Raw genomic sequence first — 18,660 nt, forward strand, 5'->3', positions numbered from 1 at the left:
TACCGAAATGCATAGAAATGATCTATTTTCCCCTCTACTTACATTTTAAACGTATGTGAGTCAAGTCATTTGCACAATTCACTGCAAAGCACTATCATTTAATTGATACAATAAGTTATCTTGCTGCAACAAAAAGCTTTTTTTGTGCATAAAAAATAAAATAATGTATGTCTCTCTTTATTTAAATTACATAACTGCAAAGTTGCAACCAAGGACAAAAATACAAAGCAAACAACTTAAGTAATTTTACTCTCTCGCCTGTTTCAGAACATTTCCCATATACTAGTTTAGGGTACAAGTATGGACAAAATACCACTTTTACTGAATTTAAGATAATTGAATTGAGAAAATTAACATAATTTCTCAAAGATAGCTGTCAGTTTCCCTCCCCCCTGTAACTGTGTGTGTATTCCCTTATTGGAAAATGAAAATAAATCAGAGAACCAAATTGCCCCTAAAGTCAATACATTTTAAACAAAAATTGTTCATGGGGTCACAGTGTTGAACAGACAGACAGATCAGGGGAGACAGACTGAGCTGATCAGAGAGAAAGCAGGCAGCGATGAGCCTGATGCTCACAGGTCTACTACTTTCCTCTGGAGCTCAATCTCTCTGTGTGTGTGTGTGTGTGTTCTAATTTCAACTATAACCCATTTTGTGTGTGTACATTTGTGTGTTGAGTCTGCCTGAACACGTGTGTAAATCGGGAGCTCAACTCCAGATCAGTTCCCGGTGAAGAGGAGGGGCTCAGGTCCTTGCTGGGGCTTGGTGTTCTGAAGAGACTGGAACACCCTGCTCTTCTCTTCACCTTCTGCTCTCCTTTCTTTAATATCCATCTCAGGCCTTGATCTCAGGAGCAGCAGGAGTACAGTATATTGTGTCAGAGTTCTCAGACACCAGCTCCTCTGTTGAGGAAAATAACATGACAAGTCAATGACATTTGCCTCTAGCTATTAGTGTGGCAGATTCATGGTTCGTTCCATTTCGGTTTCAAGCATCTTAACGAAGTCAGTGCTCCTTCCGATAAGTATTCAGACCCCTTGACTTTTTCCACATTTTATTACGTTACAATCTTATTCAAAAATGTATTTAAAAAAATTTGTCATCAATCTACACACAATATCCCATAATGACAAAGTGAAAACAGGTTTTTAGACATTTTTGCAATTATTTGTTTTTAACTGACAGAAATAACATATTTACATAAGTATTCAGACCCTTTGCTATGAGGCTCGAAATTGAGCTCAGGTGCATCCTGTTTCCATTGATACTCAGCAAACTGGATGCAGTCTATCCCAGTGCCATCCGTTTTGTCACCAAAGCCCCATATACCATCCACCACTGCGACCTGTATGCTCTCGTTGGCTAGCCCTCGCTACATATTCGTAGGTAAAGCTCCGCCTTATCTCAGCTCACTGGTCACAATAACACCCACCCGTAGCACGCGTTCCAGCAGGTATATCTCACTGGTCATCCCCAAAGCCAACACCCCCTTTGGCCGCCTTTCTTTCCAGTTCTCTGCTGCCAATGACTGGAACGAATTGCAAAAAAAAAAAAAAAAAAAATCGCTGAAGTCTTACATCTCCCTCACTAACTTCAAGCATCAGCTATCTGAGCAGCTCACCGATAGCTGCAGCTGTACACAGCCCATCTGTAAATAGCCCATCCAACTACCTACCCCATCCCCATATTGTTTTTAAATGGACCTTTTTTGCTCTTTTGCACACCAGTATTTCTACTTGCGCATCATCATCGGCACATCTATCACTCCAGTGTTAATATGCTAAATTGTAATTACTTTGCTACTATGGCCTATTTATTGCCTTACCTCCTTGCTCCATTTGCACACACTGTATAGATTTTTCTATTGCGTTATTGACTGCACTTTTGTTTATCCCATGTGTAACTCTGTGTTTGTCGCACTGCTTTGCTTTATCTTGGCCAGGTCGCAGTTGTAAATGATAACTTGTTCTCAACTAGCCTACCTGGTTAAATAAAGGTGAAATTTAAAAAATTAAATCATAATTCTTGAGATGTTTCTACAACTTGATTGGAGTCCACCTATGATACATTCTATTGATTGGACATGATTTGGAAAGGCACACACTTGTCTATATAAGATCCCACAGTTGACAGTGCATGTCAGAGTAAAAATCAAGCAATGAGGTCAAAGGATTGACCGGAGAGCTCCGAGACAGGATTGTTTTGAGGCACAGATCTGGGGAAGGGTACCAAAACATTTCTGCAGCAATGAAGGTCCCCAAGAACACAGTGGCCTGCATCATTCTTAAATGGAAGAAGTTTGGAACCACCAAGACTCATCTTAGAGCTGGCCGCCTGGCCAAACTGAGTAATCAGGGGAGAAGGACCTTAGTCAGGGAGGTGACCAACAACCCGATGGTCACTCTGACAGAGCTCCAGAGTTCCTCTGTGGAGATGGGAGAACCTTCCAGAAGGACAACCATCTCTGCAGCACACCTCCAAATCAGGCCTTTATGGTAGAGTGGCCAGACAGAAGCCACTCCTCAGTAAAAGGCACGACAGCCCACTTGGAGTTTGTCCAAAGGCACCTAAAGGACTCTCAGACCGATGAAAGCAAGATTGAATTCTAAGGCCTGAATGCCAATTGTCACGTCTGGAGGAAACCAGGCACCGCTCATCACATGGCCAATACCATGCCATATTACTTATACCTACCCAGTCATTTTAGATACTAAAGTTTCTAGGAATCTCTATTCATTTGGAATTAAGCATTAAAACTCACCAGGAAGGACACACTTCCACAGGCCATAGGTTTTGCCGACCGCAGTCTGCCACAGCCGGAGCGTACCGTCCTCAGAGCCACTGGCATACAGCTCCCCGTCTGGACTGAAACGCACGCAGTGTACTGGCCCAAAGTGGCCCTTGTATGACTCTACAGGAGTGGAGAGAGAGCCACAGCAGTGTTAAACATGACCCTAACCCTAAACATGTCCACACACAGGTTAGAAAGCCATACATGTGAGGCAGCCACTATCGTCCAACAGTATGCGGTCAATGTCAGCGAGTTGGTTAGGATTGACTGAGCATTCTCTTATATACAGCGCATTCGGAAACTATTCAGACTCGTTGACTTTTTCCACATTTTGTTACATTACAGCCTTATTCTAAAATGCATTACTTTTTTCTCATCCATCTACACACAATGACAAAGCAAAAACGGATTTTTTGAGAATTTTGCAAATGTATTAAAAATAAAACGGAAATACATGATTACCTTAAAATAGGATTGTGTCGATGTACAGATCTGGGGAAGGGTAACAAAAATAATCTGCAGCATTGAAGGTCCCCAAGAATACAGTGGCCTCTATCACTCTTAAATGGAAGAAGTTAGGAACCACCAACACTCTTCCTAGAGCTGGCCGCCCGGCCAAACTGAGCAATCGGGAGAGAAGGGCCTTGGTCAGGGAGGTCACTCTGACAGAGCTCCAGAGTTCCTCTGTGGAGATGGTTGTCCTTCTGGAAGATTCTCCCATCTCTGCAGCACTCCACCAATCAGGCCTTTGTGGTAGTGGCCAGACGGCAGCCACTGCTCAGTAAAAGGCACATGGCAGCCCGCTTGGAGTTTGCCAAAAGACACATAAAGGACTCTCAGACCATGAGAAACAAGATTCTCTGGTCTGATGAAGCCAAGATTGAACTTTTTGGCCTGAATGCCAAGCGTCACGTCTGTAGGAAACCTGACACCATCCCTACAGTGAAGCATGGTGGTGACAGCATCATGCTGTGGGGATGTTTTTCAGCTGCAGGGACTGGGAGACTAGTCAAGATCGAGGGACAGTTGAACGGAGCAAAGCACAGAGAGATCCTTGATGAAAACCTGCTCCAGAGCGATCAGGACATCATACTGGGGCGAAGGTTCACCTTCCAACAGGACAACGACCCTAAGCACACAGCCAAAACAACGCACGAGTGGCTTCAGGACAAGTCTCAATGTCCTTGAGTGACCCAGCCAGAGCCCAGACTTGAACTGTGCCCAACGCTCCCCATCCAACCTGACAGAGATTGAGAGGATCTGCCGAGAACAAATGGGAGAAACTCCCCAAATACAGGTGTGCCAAGCTTGTAGCGTCATACCCAAGAAGACTCGAGGCTGTAATGGCTGCCAAAGGTGCTTCAACAAAGTATTGAGTAAAGGGTATACTTATGTAAAAGTGATATTTACATGTTTTGTTATTTATTTATAAATGTGCAAAAATGTATTAAAAAACTGTTTTTGCTTTGTCATTATGGGCTGTTGTGTAGATTGATGAGGGAAAACAATTGAATCAATTTTAGAATGAGGCTGTAACGTAACAAAATGTGGAAAAAGTCAAGAGGTCTGATACTTTCCGAAGGCACTGCAAATTGGTGTGATTTTATATGACTCCTTGTGAAGTTTTTTTGTAGTGTAAGCTGCTGCTTACCCAACTCCTCCTTGGTGCCGTAGTCAAATTTGTAGAGCTTGAAGTCGTCTCCCCCGGCAACAAAGAAGTCCTTATCTGGATGCAGCGAGGCAGAGTGAATGGAGGCAGGGGCATCCACAGTCTTGATCATGTCAAGGCTAGGGAGAAACACAAGTCAGAGTAAGGAAATACACACAGCTTTTAGCACTAGCCATCAATATCAAATATGAGAGAAATCAAATCATAATGGACGTCATATACTGTATGCTATGACTGCCCCTGAGGATTAGGTCCCTATTATGTCCCTAACCAATGATACAGGGTCAGATATTTTATCAGTACCCTAATGGTTTAGGCTAGGTTTGGTGGTGGGAAAATCTTATCCTAGATCTGTGGTTAGTGGCAATGTCTAGCTCGAGCTATGCCCGAGGGCAATGCCTGGGTTTTCTGTATTGTACCTGAGGGCATTGTAGAACGCAATGGTCTTTCCATAGGTGATGACCAAAACTTCTCCGTCAGGGATGTACTCCATGCTGCTGACTGACATGTCGAAGGAGAGCTGCTTCACAACCTCAGTGGAATTCCTGTCCCACAGTCTACACAAGGGAACAGAGTGCGTATATAGCAATACCCATTTTAGATCAATAGATACAGTACCTTATTGATTGAAAAGTCATCAAGAAATGACAGCAAAAATCTAAGAGAGAGTGATGGCCAGACTTGTATGACCATAGTATGTTAATCACCTTTCAATGTTGATAATCACACACTGCCCTCCTGTGTTCATATTGGGCAGCGACTTTTTGCGGCAAAGGAAAATGACTGCAAATGCTTCCAAATGTTCCCAATAGTATAAGGTATATATATATATATGGTCATCCTATCAGCCTTTTGGCATCATAATAATATCCATGACAAATGTAGAACCAGGTAGATCAAAGAGCACTGACCGTACGGTTTTGTCATCAGCGGCAGAGAGGATCTGTGTGTCGTTGTTACACCACAGGGCTTTCTTTATGGCAGACGTGTGCCCTGTAATCTCTTGCGGTTCTGAGGGAAACAAAACACAATACATATCAAAACACAACCAAACGTTCACGCAAACAATTCAACGAGGGGTTGCATTGGTACGAACCTGCTTCCGGTTTGTTGAGGTCGTAGATGCGTATTATCTTATCATTCCCTCCTGTTAACAGACAACTGCTATCCTGTCAGAGAGAAATAGAGGGGGAAGAAGTTGACTCAAATATCCAATACATGAAAGTCCCATAAGAATATCCCTAGAACAAAAAAAGATAAGCAAGACATGTAAACAGGTTTACACTGTCATGACAGGGAGCATTTAAATCCTCAATCTCATACATTTGACACATACAGTAAAACCCATATCAATTCCAAGTAACTGTAGTACCTGAGTAAAATTGACTGACTTGACAATGTGCTTGTGTGCCAGCGTGAGGACCTCATCTCCAGTCACGGCATCCCACACCTTCCTGAAGAGCAAATAGGTACAGTCATCATCAGTATGTCAGCCAAGAAAAATAATACAATAGCCTAGTTACCACTTGCCAGACATGCGTTTGCTTTCACCAACTCTGTTGATGAAACGACAAATAAGTTGGCTAAAGCAGACAGACTAGTACCTAGGCTAGGAGAGTAATAAGCTAATGTCAGAAATCTTGGAGATCTCTCAATGAACAATTTGAAGATTTAACACTCAGGATTATAGCCTGGTTCTATACCATATGTGCCACAGTCAACACTTATTCATTATTTTTTTTAACCTTTATTTAACTAGGTCAGTTAAGAACAAATTCTTATTTACAATAATGGCCTACACGAGCCAAACCCGGACGATGCTGGGCCAATTGTGCGCTGCCCTATGGGACTCCCAATCACCGGCAGTTGTGGTACAGCCTGGATTCGAACCAGGGTGTCTGTAGTGACGCCTCTAGCACTGGGATGCAGTGCCTTAGACCACTTTGCCACTCAGGAGACTTATAGAGCTCACCAGCTTGTAGTCCTAAAAATCTGAAATTGATTGGCATTTTCTACCTATGGTTCGTTCACCATTCCTATTAGGGAAATTAATGGGGAAAATAATGTGGTTTTGGGATATATGCTGAAAATAAGGTCTGAGGTTAACAGAGGCTTAGGCGATCTCATATGTTTTGTTCTATGAGATAATATCAGTCAGTTACCCTGACCTTTATGAATTATAAAGCTTATGTGCTCAAAATAAGTCTGTTGCTAACAAGTCACTAACTTTTTACTTGTTTGGATTACATAAATGCTTCATAATTATCTCATAAGCCCTTGTTTACCGCAGACCTTATTTTTGGCATTTATCCACCCAAAACCATTATTTTCCCCATAGGCGTAAGCCATGACAAAGTTAGCCTCCGTTATAGCCCGCAAACTCTAGTCGGCATTCTGCCTTCTCCTTACAGTTTTCAGCCAACAGCTGCGCCCACAACTGGCGAGTTAATCTTACAAACAAGTGTTCGGAGAATGCTAGATAGCCAATTAGTACAGGTGGTCGCTGCTTGTCTTCCATCGGTTTCCCATAAAAGCAAGCGCTGTAACATGGGGATATGGCCGTATCAAGGGGTATCAACCTTTTGTATTTTGAAAACTATTTCTTGCTGATATGAAAGCTAAGGTCCTTGTTCTTCCAAAACCGTACCGCAAGCGACATGTGTTAATGTTCAGATGGAGCGTTGCTGCTCTTAACAAAACGCCTTCGTCCAATGACTCCTATGTGTAATGGAGTCATGATCAAGGGCTAGCCTCCATTACTATTGCTCTCTATATTGTTGTCGTAACATGGTCATGGCCAGGCTATGTTGTAGGCCTAAATACATACGCAGTGAAGTCTGCAGCAGCAGTGGCTGCCTTGGTGGCTTCATTATTCAGAGTTGCCCCCCAGACAGCACCCTTGTGACCCAAGAACGTTCCGATCCAGTCCCCTGTGTCTCCCTGGCGCAACATGGGTTTGCCATCTACAAGAAGGAACATTCATAAGTGGTTAGTACATTCACAAGTGGTTAGACAACTACAGTACCTCCAACTGTAGCACATACATAAGACGTGAAATAGTCTGATGATCATTTTCAAAATACATCTATTCAATTCCCCTCTCCACTCTAACTCCCACCAGAGGAAAAGGTGTGATGGAACTTTGTTTCCCTCTACTTTAAATTCACTATTTTCTAAACAATTATCTATGGTTATCTACTACAACAAGGACTGTTTCTAGCAAATATATCTTACCTTTGCAGGCACTGATGAGAAAATACCCGTATGGGGTGATTCCACTGAAGGCTAGATCCACCACAGGTCTTGTATGGCCAGAGCAGGTGAGTGGTGTCTGTCTCATTGCCATGCTCACCTTTGTTTCAGACTGACTAGCTAGTAAACAATACAAACTGTTAAATAATATCACCAAAAGTATGGAACTAGTTAATGATTATAAATGACAGCTTGCAACTGGCTAGCTAATGTATGGAATGAGATTGTTAAAACTCTGGCTCGTGCTGAATAGCTAACGTTAGCTTCCAATGGAACCAAAGTTAGCTTGACAGACATTAGCTAGCCAACGATTCTAGATAGTTTGAAGATAACGCAACAACCGTTAACTAGATTTTATGAAAAAAAGAGAAGGAATTAAGCGAAGATATTGATGTTTCAGTGAAGGCAAAGGGCTTCTCTCCCAGCTAGGAAAGAGCGCTAATAGCTACAATATTGCAACTAACTAGCAACGTGCAGTTAGCGGCCTTAGGTATTTAAAAAATATTGTAAATATAGAAATACTTCCGGTATCACGAACGCTGACGTATTTTCTAAATAAAAGTCCCAGATCTAAATTAATGGTCAAGACTCAAGATCATTGGTGGTACAATGAAATTATCTATAATTTTGCACTTTGTCAAATATTTTAAACGTGTCCACCAACTTTTTCGAATAATATTTGATTAATTACATTTAGACTCCAAATGATTGATCATCCTGTCTGTATTTATCGGTATCATCAAGACTCATATTTTAACGTGCTACATTGAATATTATAATATTGTAACATGTACATAACTTTTTGAGGGGACATGTGTAAATCTAGAGCATCAGGAGTGTGAGGGGTACAATTTGTGCAAAGCTCTTAGAGCTCTATGATGTTGAAAATAACATGTAGACTTGCCTTAAATGGTTTTGCCACACACAGATTGTACATAAAACATAGAGGTAGAAAGAGGGTTCTGGATTAAGGCCCCCAGGGTTCTAGTCTAGAAGCACACTTTCCACTTCCACTTTCCAATAAATTTTTATTGACGGATAGCCAGTGGCACGCTCCAACACTCAGACATCATTTACAATTTACGAAGCATGTGTTTAGTGAGTCCGCCAGATCAGAGGCGGCAAGGATGACCAGGGATGTTCTCTTGATAAGTGTGTGACCATTTTCTTGTCCTGTTAAGCGTTAAAAATGTAACCAGTACTTGTGTGTAAAAATAAAAGTTTTCAAAAATATAAATAGTAAAGTACAGATACCCTAAAAAAACAACTTAATTGTACCTACCGTTAATTGAGGTAGCTACAGTGCCTTGCGGAAGTATTCGGCCCCCTTGAACTTTGCGACCTTTTGCCACATTTCAGGCTTCAAACATAAAGATATAAAACTGTATTTTTTTGTGAAGAATCAACAACAAGTGGGACACAATCATGAAGTGGAACGACATTTATTGGATATTTCAAACTTTTTTAACAAATCAAAAACTGAAAAATTGGGCGTGCAAAATTATTCAGCCCCCTTAAGTTAATACTTTGTAGCGCCACCTTTTGCTGTGATTACAGCTGTAAGTCGCTTGGGGTATGTCTCTATCAGTTTTGCACATCGAGAGACTGACATTTTTTCCCATTCCTCCTTGCAAAACAGCTCGAGCTCAGTGAGGTTGGATGGAGAGCATTTGTGAACAGCAGTTTTCAGTTCTTTCCACAGATTCTCGATTGGATTCAGGTCTGGACTTTGACTTGGCCATTCTAACACCTGGATATGTTTATTTTTGAACCATTCCATTGTAGATTTTGCTTTATGTTTTGGATCATTGTCTTGTTGGAAGACAAATCTCCGTCCCAGTCTCAGGTCTTTTGCAGACTCCATCAGGTTCTCTTTCAGAATGGTCCTGTATTTGGCTCCATCCATCTTCCCATCAATTTTAACCATCTTCCCTGTCCCTGCTGAAGAAAAGCAGGCCCAAACCATGATGCTGCCACCACCATGTTTGACAGTGGGGATGGTGTGTTCAGCTGTGTTGCTTTTACGCCAAACATAACGTTTTGCATTGTTGCCAAAAAGTTCAATTTTGGTTTCATCTGACCAGAGCACCTTCTTCCACATGTTTGGTGTGTCTCCCAGGTGGCTTGTGGCAAACTTTAAACAACACTTTTTATGGATATCTTTAAGAAATGGCTTTCTTGCCACTCTTCCATAAAGGCCAGATTTGTGCAATATACGACTGATTGTTGTCCTATGGACAGAGTCTCCCACCTCAGCTGTAGATCTCTGCAGTTCATCCAGAGTGATCATGGGCCTCTTGGCTGCATCTCTGATCAGTCTTCTCCTTGTATGAGCTGAAAGTTTAGAGGGACAGCCAGGTCTTGGTAGATTTGCAGTGGTCTGATACTCCTTCCATTTCAATATTATCGATTGCACAGTGCTCCTTGGGATGTTTAAAGCTTGGGAAATATTTTGTATCCAAATACGGCTTTAAACTTCTTCACAACAGTATCTCGGACCTGCCTGGTGTGTTCCTTGTTCTTCATGATGCTCTCTGCACTTTTAACAGACCTTTGAGACTATCACAGTGCAGGTGCATTTATACGGTGACTTGATTACACACAGGTGGATTGTATTTATCATCATTAGTCATTTAGGTCAACATTGGATCATTCAGAGATCCTCACTGAACTTCTGGAGAGAGTTTGCTGCACTGAAAGTAAAGGGGCTGAATAATTTTGCACGCCCAATTTTTCAATTTTTGATTTGTTAAAAAAGTTTGAAATATCCAATAATTGTCGTTCCACTTCATGATTGTGTCCCACTTGTTGTTGATTCTTCACAAAAAAATACAGTTTTATATCTTTATGTTTGAAGCCTGAAATGTGGCAAAAGGTCGCAAAGTTCAAGGGGGCCGAATACTTTCGCAAGGCACTGTATGTACACTACCGGACAAAAGTTTTACAACACCTACTCATTCAAGGGTTTTGCTTTATTTTTACTATTTACTATAATGAAGACATCAAAACTATGAAATAACACATATGGAATCATGTAGTAACCAAAAAAGTGTTAACAAATGAAAATAGATTTCATATTTGAGATTCTTCAAATAGCCACCCTTTGCCTTGATGACAGCTTTTCACACTCTTGGCATTCTCTCAACCAGCTTCATAAGGTCGTCACCTGGAATGTATTTCAATTAACAGGTGTGCCTTCTTAGAAGTGAATTTGTGGGATTTCTTTCCTTCTTAATGCGTTTGAGCCAATCAGTTGTGTTGTGACAAGGTAGGGGGGTATACAGAAGATAGCCCTATTTGGTAAAAGACCAAGAAAAGCTCAAATAAGCAAAGAGAAATGACAGTCCATCATTACTTTAGGACATGAAGGTCAAGCAATCTGAAAAATGTCAAGAACTTTTAAAGTTTCTTCAAATGCAGTCGCAAAAATCATCAAGCATTGTGATGAAACTGGCTCAAACTGGCTCTCATGAGGACTGCCATGGTCGAATTGCTGCAAAGGAACCACTACTAAAGGACACCAATAAGAAGAAGAGACTTGCTTGGGCCAAGAAACACGAGCAATGGACATTAGATGGGTGGAAATTTGTCCTTTGGTCTGGAGTCCAAATTGGAGATTTTTGGTTCCAACCACCGTCTCTTTGTGAGACGCAGAGTAGGTGAACAGATGATCTCCGCATGTGTATTTCCCACCGTAAAGCATGGAAGAGGAGGTGTGATGGTGTGGGGGTGCTTAGCTGGTGACTGTCTGTGATTTATTTAGAATTCAAGGCACACTTAACCAGCATGGCTACCACAGCATTCGGAAGCAATACGCCATCCCATCTGGTTTGGGCTTAGTGGGACTATCATTTGTTTTTCAACAGGACAATGACCCAACACACCTCCAGGCTGTGTAAGGGCTATTTTACCAAGAAGGAGAGTGATAGAGTTCTGCGTCAGATGACCTGGTCTCCACAATCCCCAGACCTCAACCAAATTGAGATGGTTTGAGATGAGTCGGACTGCAGAGTGAAAGAAAAGCAGCCAACAAGTGCTCAGCATATGTGGGAACTCCTTCAAGACTGTTTGAAAAGCATTTCAGATGAAGCTGGTTGAGAGAATGCCAAGTGTGCAAAGCTTTTATCAATGCAAAGGGTGGATATTTAAAGAATCTCAAATATAAAATAGATTTTGATTTGTAGTAACACTTTTTTTGGTTACTACATGATTCCATATGTGTTATTTCATAGTTTTGATGCCTTCGCTATTATTCTACAATGTAGAAAATAGTAAAAAATAAAGAAAAACCCTTGAATGAGTAGGTGTTCTCAAACTTTTGACCGATAGTGTATAGGTAGGGGTAAAGTGACAAGGCAACAAGATAAATAAGACATTAGCCGCAGCATATGTGGTGAGTGTGAAAATGTGTGTGTGTGTGTGTGTGTGTGTGTGTGTGTGTGTGGGGTGTCAGTGTTTGGATAGTCCAGTGTGTCCAAGAGAGTTAGTGCAAAAAAGGGGTCAATGCAAGCAGTCCGGTTAGCCATTTGATTAGCTATTTAGCAGTCTATTGGCTTGGGGGTAGAGGCTGTTCATGGTCCTGTTGTTTCCAGACTTGGTGCACTGGTACCGCTTGCCATGTGGTGGTAGAGAGAACATATGGCTTTGACAATTTTTTGGGGCCTTCCTCTGACATTGCCTGGTATAGAGGTCCTGCATGGCAGGGAACTTGGCCTCGATGATGTACTGGGCTCTATTCATCACCCTCTGTAGAGCCTTGCAGTCGGGTGCCTTACAGTTGATGTACCAATACCTGATGCAGCAGGTCAATATGCTCTCAATGGTGCAGCTGTGGGACTTTTTGAGGATCTGAGGGCCCATGCCAAATCTTTTCCGACTCCTGAGGGGAAGAGGTGCTGTCGTGCTCTCTTCACAACTGTGTGGGTGTGTGTGGACCATGTTAATTCCTCAGTGATGTGGATACCGAGGAACTTGAAGCTCTCAACCCTCTCCCCTGTAGCTCCAAAGAATGTGGATGGGGGCATGCTCGCCCGTCCGTTTCCTGTAGTTCACGATCAGCTACTCTCTCTTGCTGATGTTGAGGACACTTTCGGTATTGCAGTTTAACTACAGTCCGGCCCAGGAAGACAATTCCCATAGACATGGAGACACTTCATCATCACTTTATGCACAAAACATCCATTGAATTATTCAAATCATAATTGTTGCAGATGCCAATCTTTTTTTCAAAAGATATTAAATGGATAATTCACCCAAATTACAAAATATCATATTGGGTTTACTTCCATGTAAGCAGTCTAAGGACAAGGTATGACATGCTTTCCCATTCAAGTCATGGGACCTATATTATAAGTTTGTGCATCATGTTCAAATCGTCTATAAGTGATTTTATTGAGCTTCACAATACATTTGATATAGTTTTGGATGATTTGGACATGATGAGTAAAAAATGCTAATATAGGTCCCATGACTGTAAGGTCTACCTACACATGTTGTATTCGGCGCATGTGACAAATAAAATTTGAGATTTGATTTTTGCCACAAATGCTAAAACGTTAGCATATGGAAAAGGTGCCAGGGAAACTAACATACCAGGAACATACTTTAAAAAAGTTTACTTTTAGACTTCTTCTCCTTCTTAAAAGGTGTGAGGCCTCCTCGTGTCAAGCTTTTTTGTTAAAGGGATACTTCAGGATTTTGCCAATGAGGCGTTATCTACTTCCCCAGAGTCAGATGAACTCAGTAGATACCATTATGTATCTGTGTCCAGTTTGAAGGAAGTTAGAGGTAGTTTTGCAAGCCAATGCTAACTAGCAATTACGCTAGCGCTAGTTAGCAACTTCCTTCAAACTGCACGCAGACATAACAATGGTATCCACAAGTTTATCTGACTCTGGGGAAGTAAATAAAGGGCATTACCATACCTCATTACCAAAATCCCAAAGTATCTCTTAAAGGAAAAAACTGCTAGTCGTCAATGCTCGATTAAAATAATGCATATGTGACAAAGTGGATGATTCTAATGCATAGGACACTCAAGGACATTCAGAGACTTGTCCCAAAGCCACTCCTGCATTGTCTTGGCTGTGTGCTTAGGGTTGTTGTCCTGTTGGAAGGTGAACCTTCGCTCCAACCCGAGGTCCTGAGTGCTATGGAGCAGGTTTTCATCAAGGATCTCTCTGTACTTTGCTCCATTCATCTTTCCCTCGATCCTGACTAGTCTCCCAGTCCCTGCTGCTGATCAACATCCCCACCTCATGATACTGCCACCACCATGCTTTACCGTAGGGATGGTACCAGGTTTTCTCCAGACGTGACACTTGGCGTTCAATCTTGGTTTCATCAGACCAGAGAACCTTGTTTCTAATGGTCTGAGAGTCTTTAGGTGCCTTTTGGCAAAATGTAAGAACGGCCCATGTTCTGAATTCTGGCGCTATACATTTCAAAAGTGCTGAACAAATAGTTATTGACTACGACCGTCTTAGCTCACTCATAAAGGTCTTTATCTAAATTACGGATTGCCTCTCATCTGCTCGTCGTTCCCTTATGCCATAGTTTGTACATCTCAATTATCAGTAGAAACCACATTTGTTTAAGCAAGTCAGCCATATCAGCTAGGCAGTAAATGAGGCTGAATGAACTGTGTTGCTGATTGCCAGGCGTAGCGGTGGTAAGGATTCACTCCATGGTGCTGAAAAGAAAGCTCTGCTGTTGGGACAGCTTTATGTAGGCCCTAACAGTTTTGTGGGCACCGTTTGTCACCGTTATAGTGCAATTCATGTATTGTTTGGTGTTGTGTTGTGCAGTGGCTTTGCTGGCATGTATCCCAAAAGAAAAAAAGTTTACTTTACCCCACCAAGATTTCCATGCTAAAATCGCCACTGGGAGTCCCAAACCAAAATAATGAGAAGAAAATGCATTAATTTGTTGGGGCCACTAGAGGGCGGTGATCAGTGGCGATTTTAGCATGTAAATCTTGTACATGCACCGCCAAGTCTGAACAGTAGGCTAAATTATGAGGGGGAAAGGGACCATATTATTAGGGTGAGGCACATGGGCTATTAACACCTTACTACACTTAGTATTACTTTCTTAGCTACAGTATACATATCTCCATGGCATATTGCATCATTTATGTAGCAGCATACAAGGAATTTTAGGATTCATTGTTGTGCTGTGCTCACTTGAACAGGAAGGTTGCGCGACGGTCCTTCTGGGCAAATGTTGTCATCAAAGTCTGGCATTCTCTGGATTTATGGGGCTTTCAAGACAAATGGGAACTCTGAGAAAACAAGGTTGAATCATGACACCAGTGATCTTCAGGTCGGAGCTCTAGAAAGAGCTACTCCCCTCACAGACCATAAGGCTATTTACATTGATATCAAAATATTTACCCCTGATACGAACCTTGATAGAGCATCCTACTGGAAGCTAAATAGCTCATTATTAAATAATGATATAGTTACATTTGAGGTTAAAGATCTGCTCTCACACTTTTGGGAAAAGGCTTGTGAAGAAAAATCTTATTGCAAGAACTGGGAGCTCTTTAAATTTGAGGTGTCTAAATATCTTAGAAAATATGGTAGTAATCTTGCTAAGACCAGAAGAGCTGAGGAGGAAAAGGTGATCATTAAGATAACTTCCCTTTCTCAGAGGTCCCCAGCTGACCTCTTGGGGGAGGAGAAGATGGAACTAATTGAGTTACAAAATAAACTGGATAATATATATAGATTAAAAGCAGAAGGAGCCTTTATTAGATCTCGGAAAAAATGGATTGAGGAGGAGAACAGAATTCATCCTATTTCTTTAGACTTGAGAAATTTCACTCTAAAAATAACACTATCCATAAGTTAAACATTGATGGTGTTATTACAGATGACCAAAAATGAATCGCTAAATACTGCAGCAATTTTTACAGAAAATTGTATAGCTCTACGTACTGTCAGGAATCCACAGATGTGTTTTTTAACTCGCTGAACAATGTTCACTCTATCAGTGATATAGAATCTAAACAGTGTGATGAACCCATCAAAGTTGAAGAGATTATAGAGTCTATCAAACATCTAAAGAACAATAAATCACCAGGTGTTGATGGAATTACTGAATTTCTGAACAAGTAGCTCCCTTCCTATTTGAAGTCTTTTTAGAGAGTATTAAAAACAATGTTCTCCCTCCTACAATGAGTCAGGGGTTAATAACATTGATACCTAAACCCCCAAAAGAAGTGCTGCTCATCGATAACTGGCGTCCAATTTGTCTTCTTAATAATGACTATAAGATATTAGCCTCACTACTTGCAAAAATAATTAAAGAAGTCCTGGATGCAATCATTGATGAAACACAGTCTGGCTTCATGAGGAACAGACATATTTCTAACAATGTCAGACTAGTATTAGACGTACTTGACTACTCAGACCTAATGACTGAGGATAGCTTCATACTATTTTTAGATTTTTATAAAGCATTTGACACAGTAGAGCATCAGTTTCTCTTCCACTCCCTTGAGAGACTTGGCTTTGGGGATTTTTTCTGTAAGGCTATTAAGACTCTCTATGCAAATGGTAACAGCTCTATCAAATTGAAATATGGCACCTCACCTAGATTTGAGTTAAAGAGAGGAATTAGGCAAGGTTGTCCTATCTCTCCGTACCTGTTTTTATTAATCACCCAACTTCTTGCAAATGCTTTAAATAATAGTCCTGTACAAGGTATCTCCATAGCTGGTAAAGAAATTATTATAAGCCAGCCGGCTGACGATACTACACTTTTTCTGAAAGACGCTAACCAAATTCCCATATCGATCAACGTGTACAATCCTTTTCCAAAGCGTCTGGTCTATATCTTAACATTAAGAAATGTGAACTCATGGCTGTCAAAGATTGTGTGACACCTTCATATTATGGTATTCCAGTAAAAGAAGAACTTACATATTTAGGCATAACCATTACAAAGGATCAGAAGTCTAGAGGCTTTCTAAATTTGAACCCTCTTATTAAAAAAACCCAGAAGAAACTAAATCAATGGCTACAGAGGGACTTATCTTTAAAAGGTAGAGTCCTAATAACCAAGGCTGAAGGTATCTCTAGACTAACATATGGTGCGCTATCTTTATATCTTGACCGTAAAATAAGCAAGGAGATAGACCCGATGCTTTTCAACTTTCTTTGGAGAAACCGTACCCATTTCATTAGGAAAACTGTTGTAATGAACACTTATGAGAATGGAGGACTGAATTTTCTGGATTTTACTACTTTAAATAATACTTTTAAGATCAATTGGATAAAACAATTTCTAAGAAGACCCACTTCTATCTGGAATTTTATTCCTCATCATGTCTTCTCTACTTTTGGAGGCCTTAACTTCATGTTGGTTTGCAATTATAATATTGACAAAGTTCCAGTGAAACTTTCTGCTTTTCATCGGCAGGTTTTCTTGTCATGGTCCTTAATTTATAAACACAATTTTTCTCCACACAGATATTATATATGGAATAATCGGGATATATTGTATAAAAATACCTCTCTGTTTTTAGAATATTGGTTCCGAAATAATATCCTATTGGTGAGCCAACTGGTAAATGCAGAGGGTCTTTTACTCAGTTATAAAGAATTCTTATCACTTTACAAGGTCCCTGTAACACCTAAAGATTTTGCAATTGTTTTAGATGCCATTCCCTCAGGTGTTGCTATGTTATTCAGGAACATGTCAAGACCTGACCCTCAGAGCCTACCTTCTGTTGACCCTGTTGACTCATCAGTAGGAAAGATTTGTTTATCTTTTGGTCCATTCAACAACAGAGCGATACGAACCTTGTTTCAGCAGGATGTTGTATCTATACCTTATGTCATGCCTTATTGGAATGGATTTATTGATAATATCTGTTGGAAAAAAGTTTGGATGTTGCCACACACATACCTACCTACTTGTTAACAAAATTAAGGAAGTTTCCTTTAAAATTATTCATAAATATTATCCTGCCAACCACTATATGAATAAGTTGAAGGAAAACATAAACTCAAATTGCTCCTTTTGTAATGACCACCCAGAAACAGTTGTGCATCTTTTTTGGCATTGTATGCATGTAAGAAAACTGTGGCAAGACATCAGTAGGTTTATAATTGAACACATTTATGAAGATTTTACACTATTGTGGAGAGATGTACTGTTTGGATTCTTTACATACAATAGAAATAAGCGGAATCATTTTTATGTAATTAATTTCCTTATTCTTTTGGCCAAATTTCATATACACAAATGTAAATTTACAAACAGAAAACAACATTTTCGTACCCTACAAAAATAAATTGAACTGTATTTTAAGACAGTTAAATGCTCTACTAACAAAAAAGCTGTTAGAATTGTAAGTATATGCATGTCCCTTAAGGTCCTTGTGTAATTGTAATGTGATATTGTACCCCCTAGCTCGATTGTCTATTGTTTGTAATCTATGTATGCTTGTGTTCCCTCATGTGCTTTATGTATTGATTTGAAATAAAAAATAAAATAAAAATAATAATAATAATAATAATAATAATAATAATAATAAAAAAAAAAGAGGCCCGAGTTCCCGAACTGGAATTCCGAGTTGGATGACCATTCAAAATGTTTTTTCCGGATTGACAGCATGGCCAATGTATTCAACCTTTTCTGGGCCATGGTGTTGCGTGTGAATGTTTATCTTTTTCAGTTTGGATAAGAGACATTTAAACCCAGACTTGGACCACCCTCTCCACTGAATAGCAGGCTAGTGATTGCTTTGCAACCGTTGCAGTTAGCCACTGATTCTTTATAAACTACTCATTGTTGAATTTGCGATTTCCAATGTTGGATTGAAAATGATTTTCCAGTAGATTGTTGACGTGATTCATGCTGATGACTGCTTCTCTTGCTTGCTAGCTAAGATTTTGAAAGTATGATGTTGACATGATCAGTCCAATCAAAGCTA

At 40.5% G+C, this 18,660-nt stretch overlaps 1 protein-coding gene across 1 annotated transcript; it reads right to left on the reverse strand.

Annotated features, from left to right (window-relative positions):
• Window positions 1-77: 77 nt before the first annotated feature.
• Window positions 78-8,229, reverse strand: strap (serine/threonine kinase receptor associated protein). Its single transcript, XM_021563430.2, has 9 exons — window positions 7,698-8,229; window positions 7,291-7,426; window positions 5,836-5,917; window positions 5,560-5,632; window positions 5,375-5,474; window positions 4,883-5,020; window positions 4,446-4,582; window positions 2,765-2,914; window positions 78-905 (listed from the first exon to the last, which is right to left on the reverse strand). The coding sequence occupies exons 1-9, from the start codon at window positions 7,807-7,809 to the stop codon at window positions 838-840; spliced, it is 996 nt and encodes a 331-aa protein (XP_021419105.1). The 5' UTR covers window positions 7,810-8,229; the 3' UTR covers window positions 78-837.
• Between the last annotated feature and the right edge of the window lie 10,431 nt (window positions 8,230-18,660).

This window comes from Oncorhynchus mykiss, chromosome 15 (assembly GCF_013265735.2).
Source record: "Oncorhynchus mykiss isolate Arlee chromosome 15, USDA_OmykA_1.1, whole genome shotgun sequence".
Classification (NCBI taxonomy): domain Eukaryota; kingdom Metazoa; phylum Chordata; class Actinopteri; order Salmoniformes; family Salmonidae; genus Oncorhynchus; species Oncorhynchus mykiss.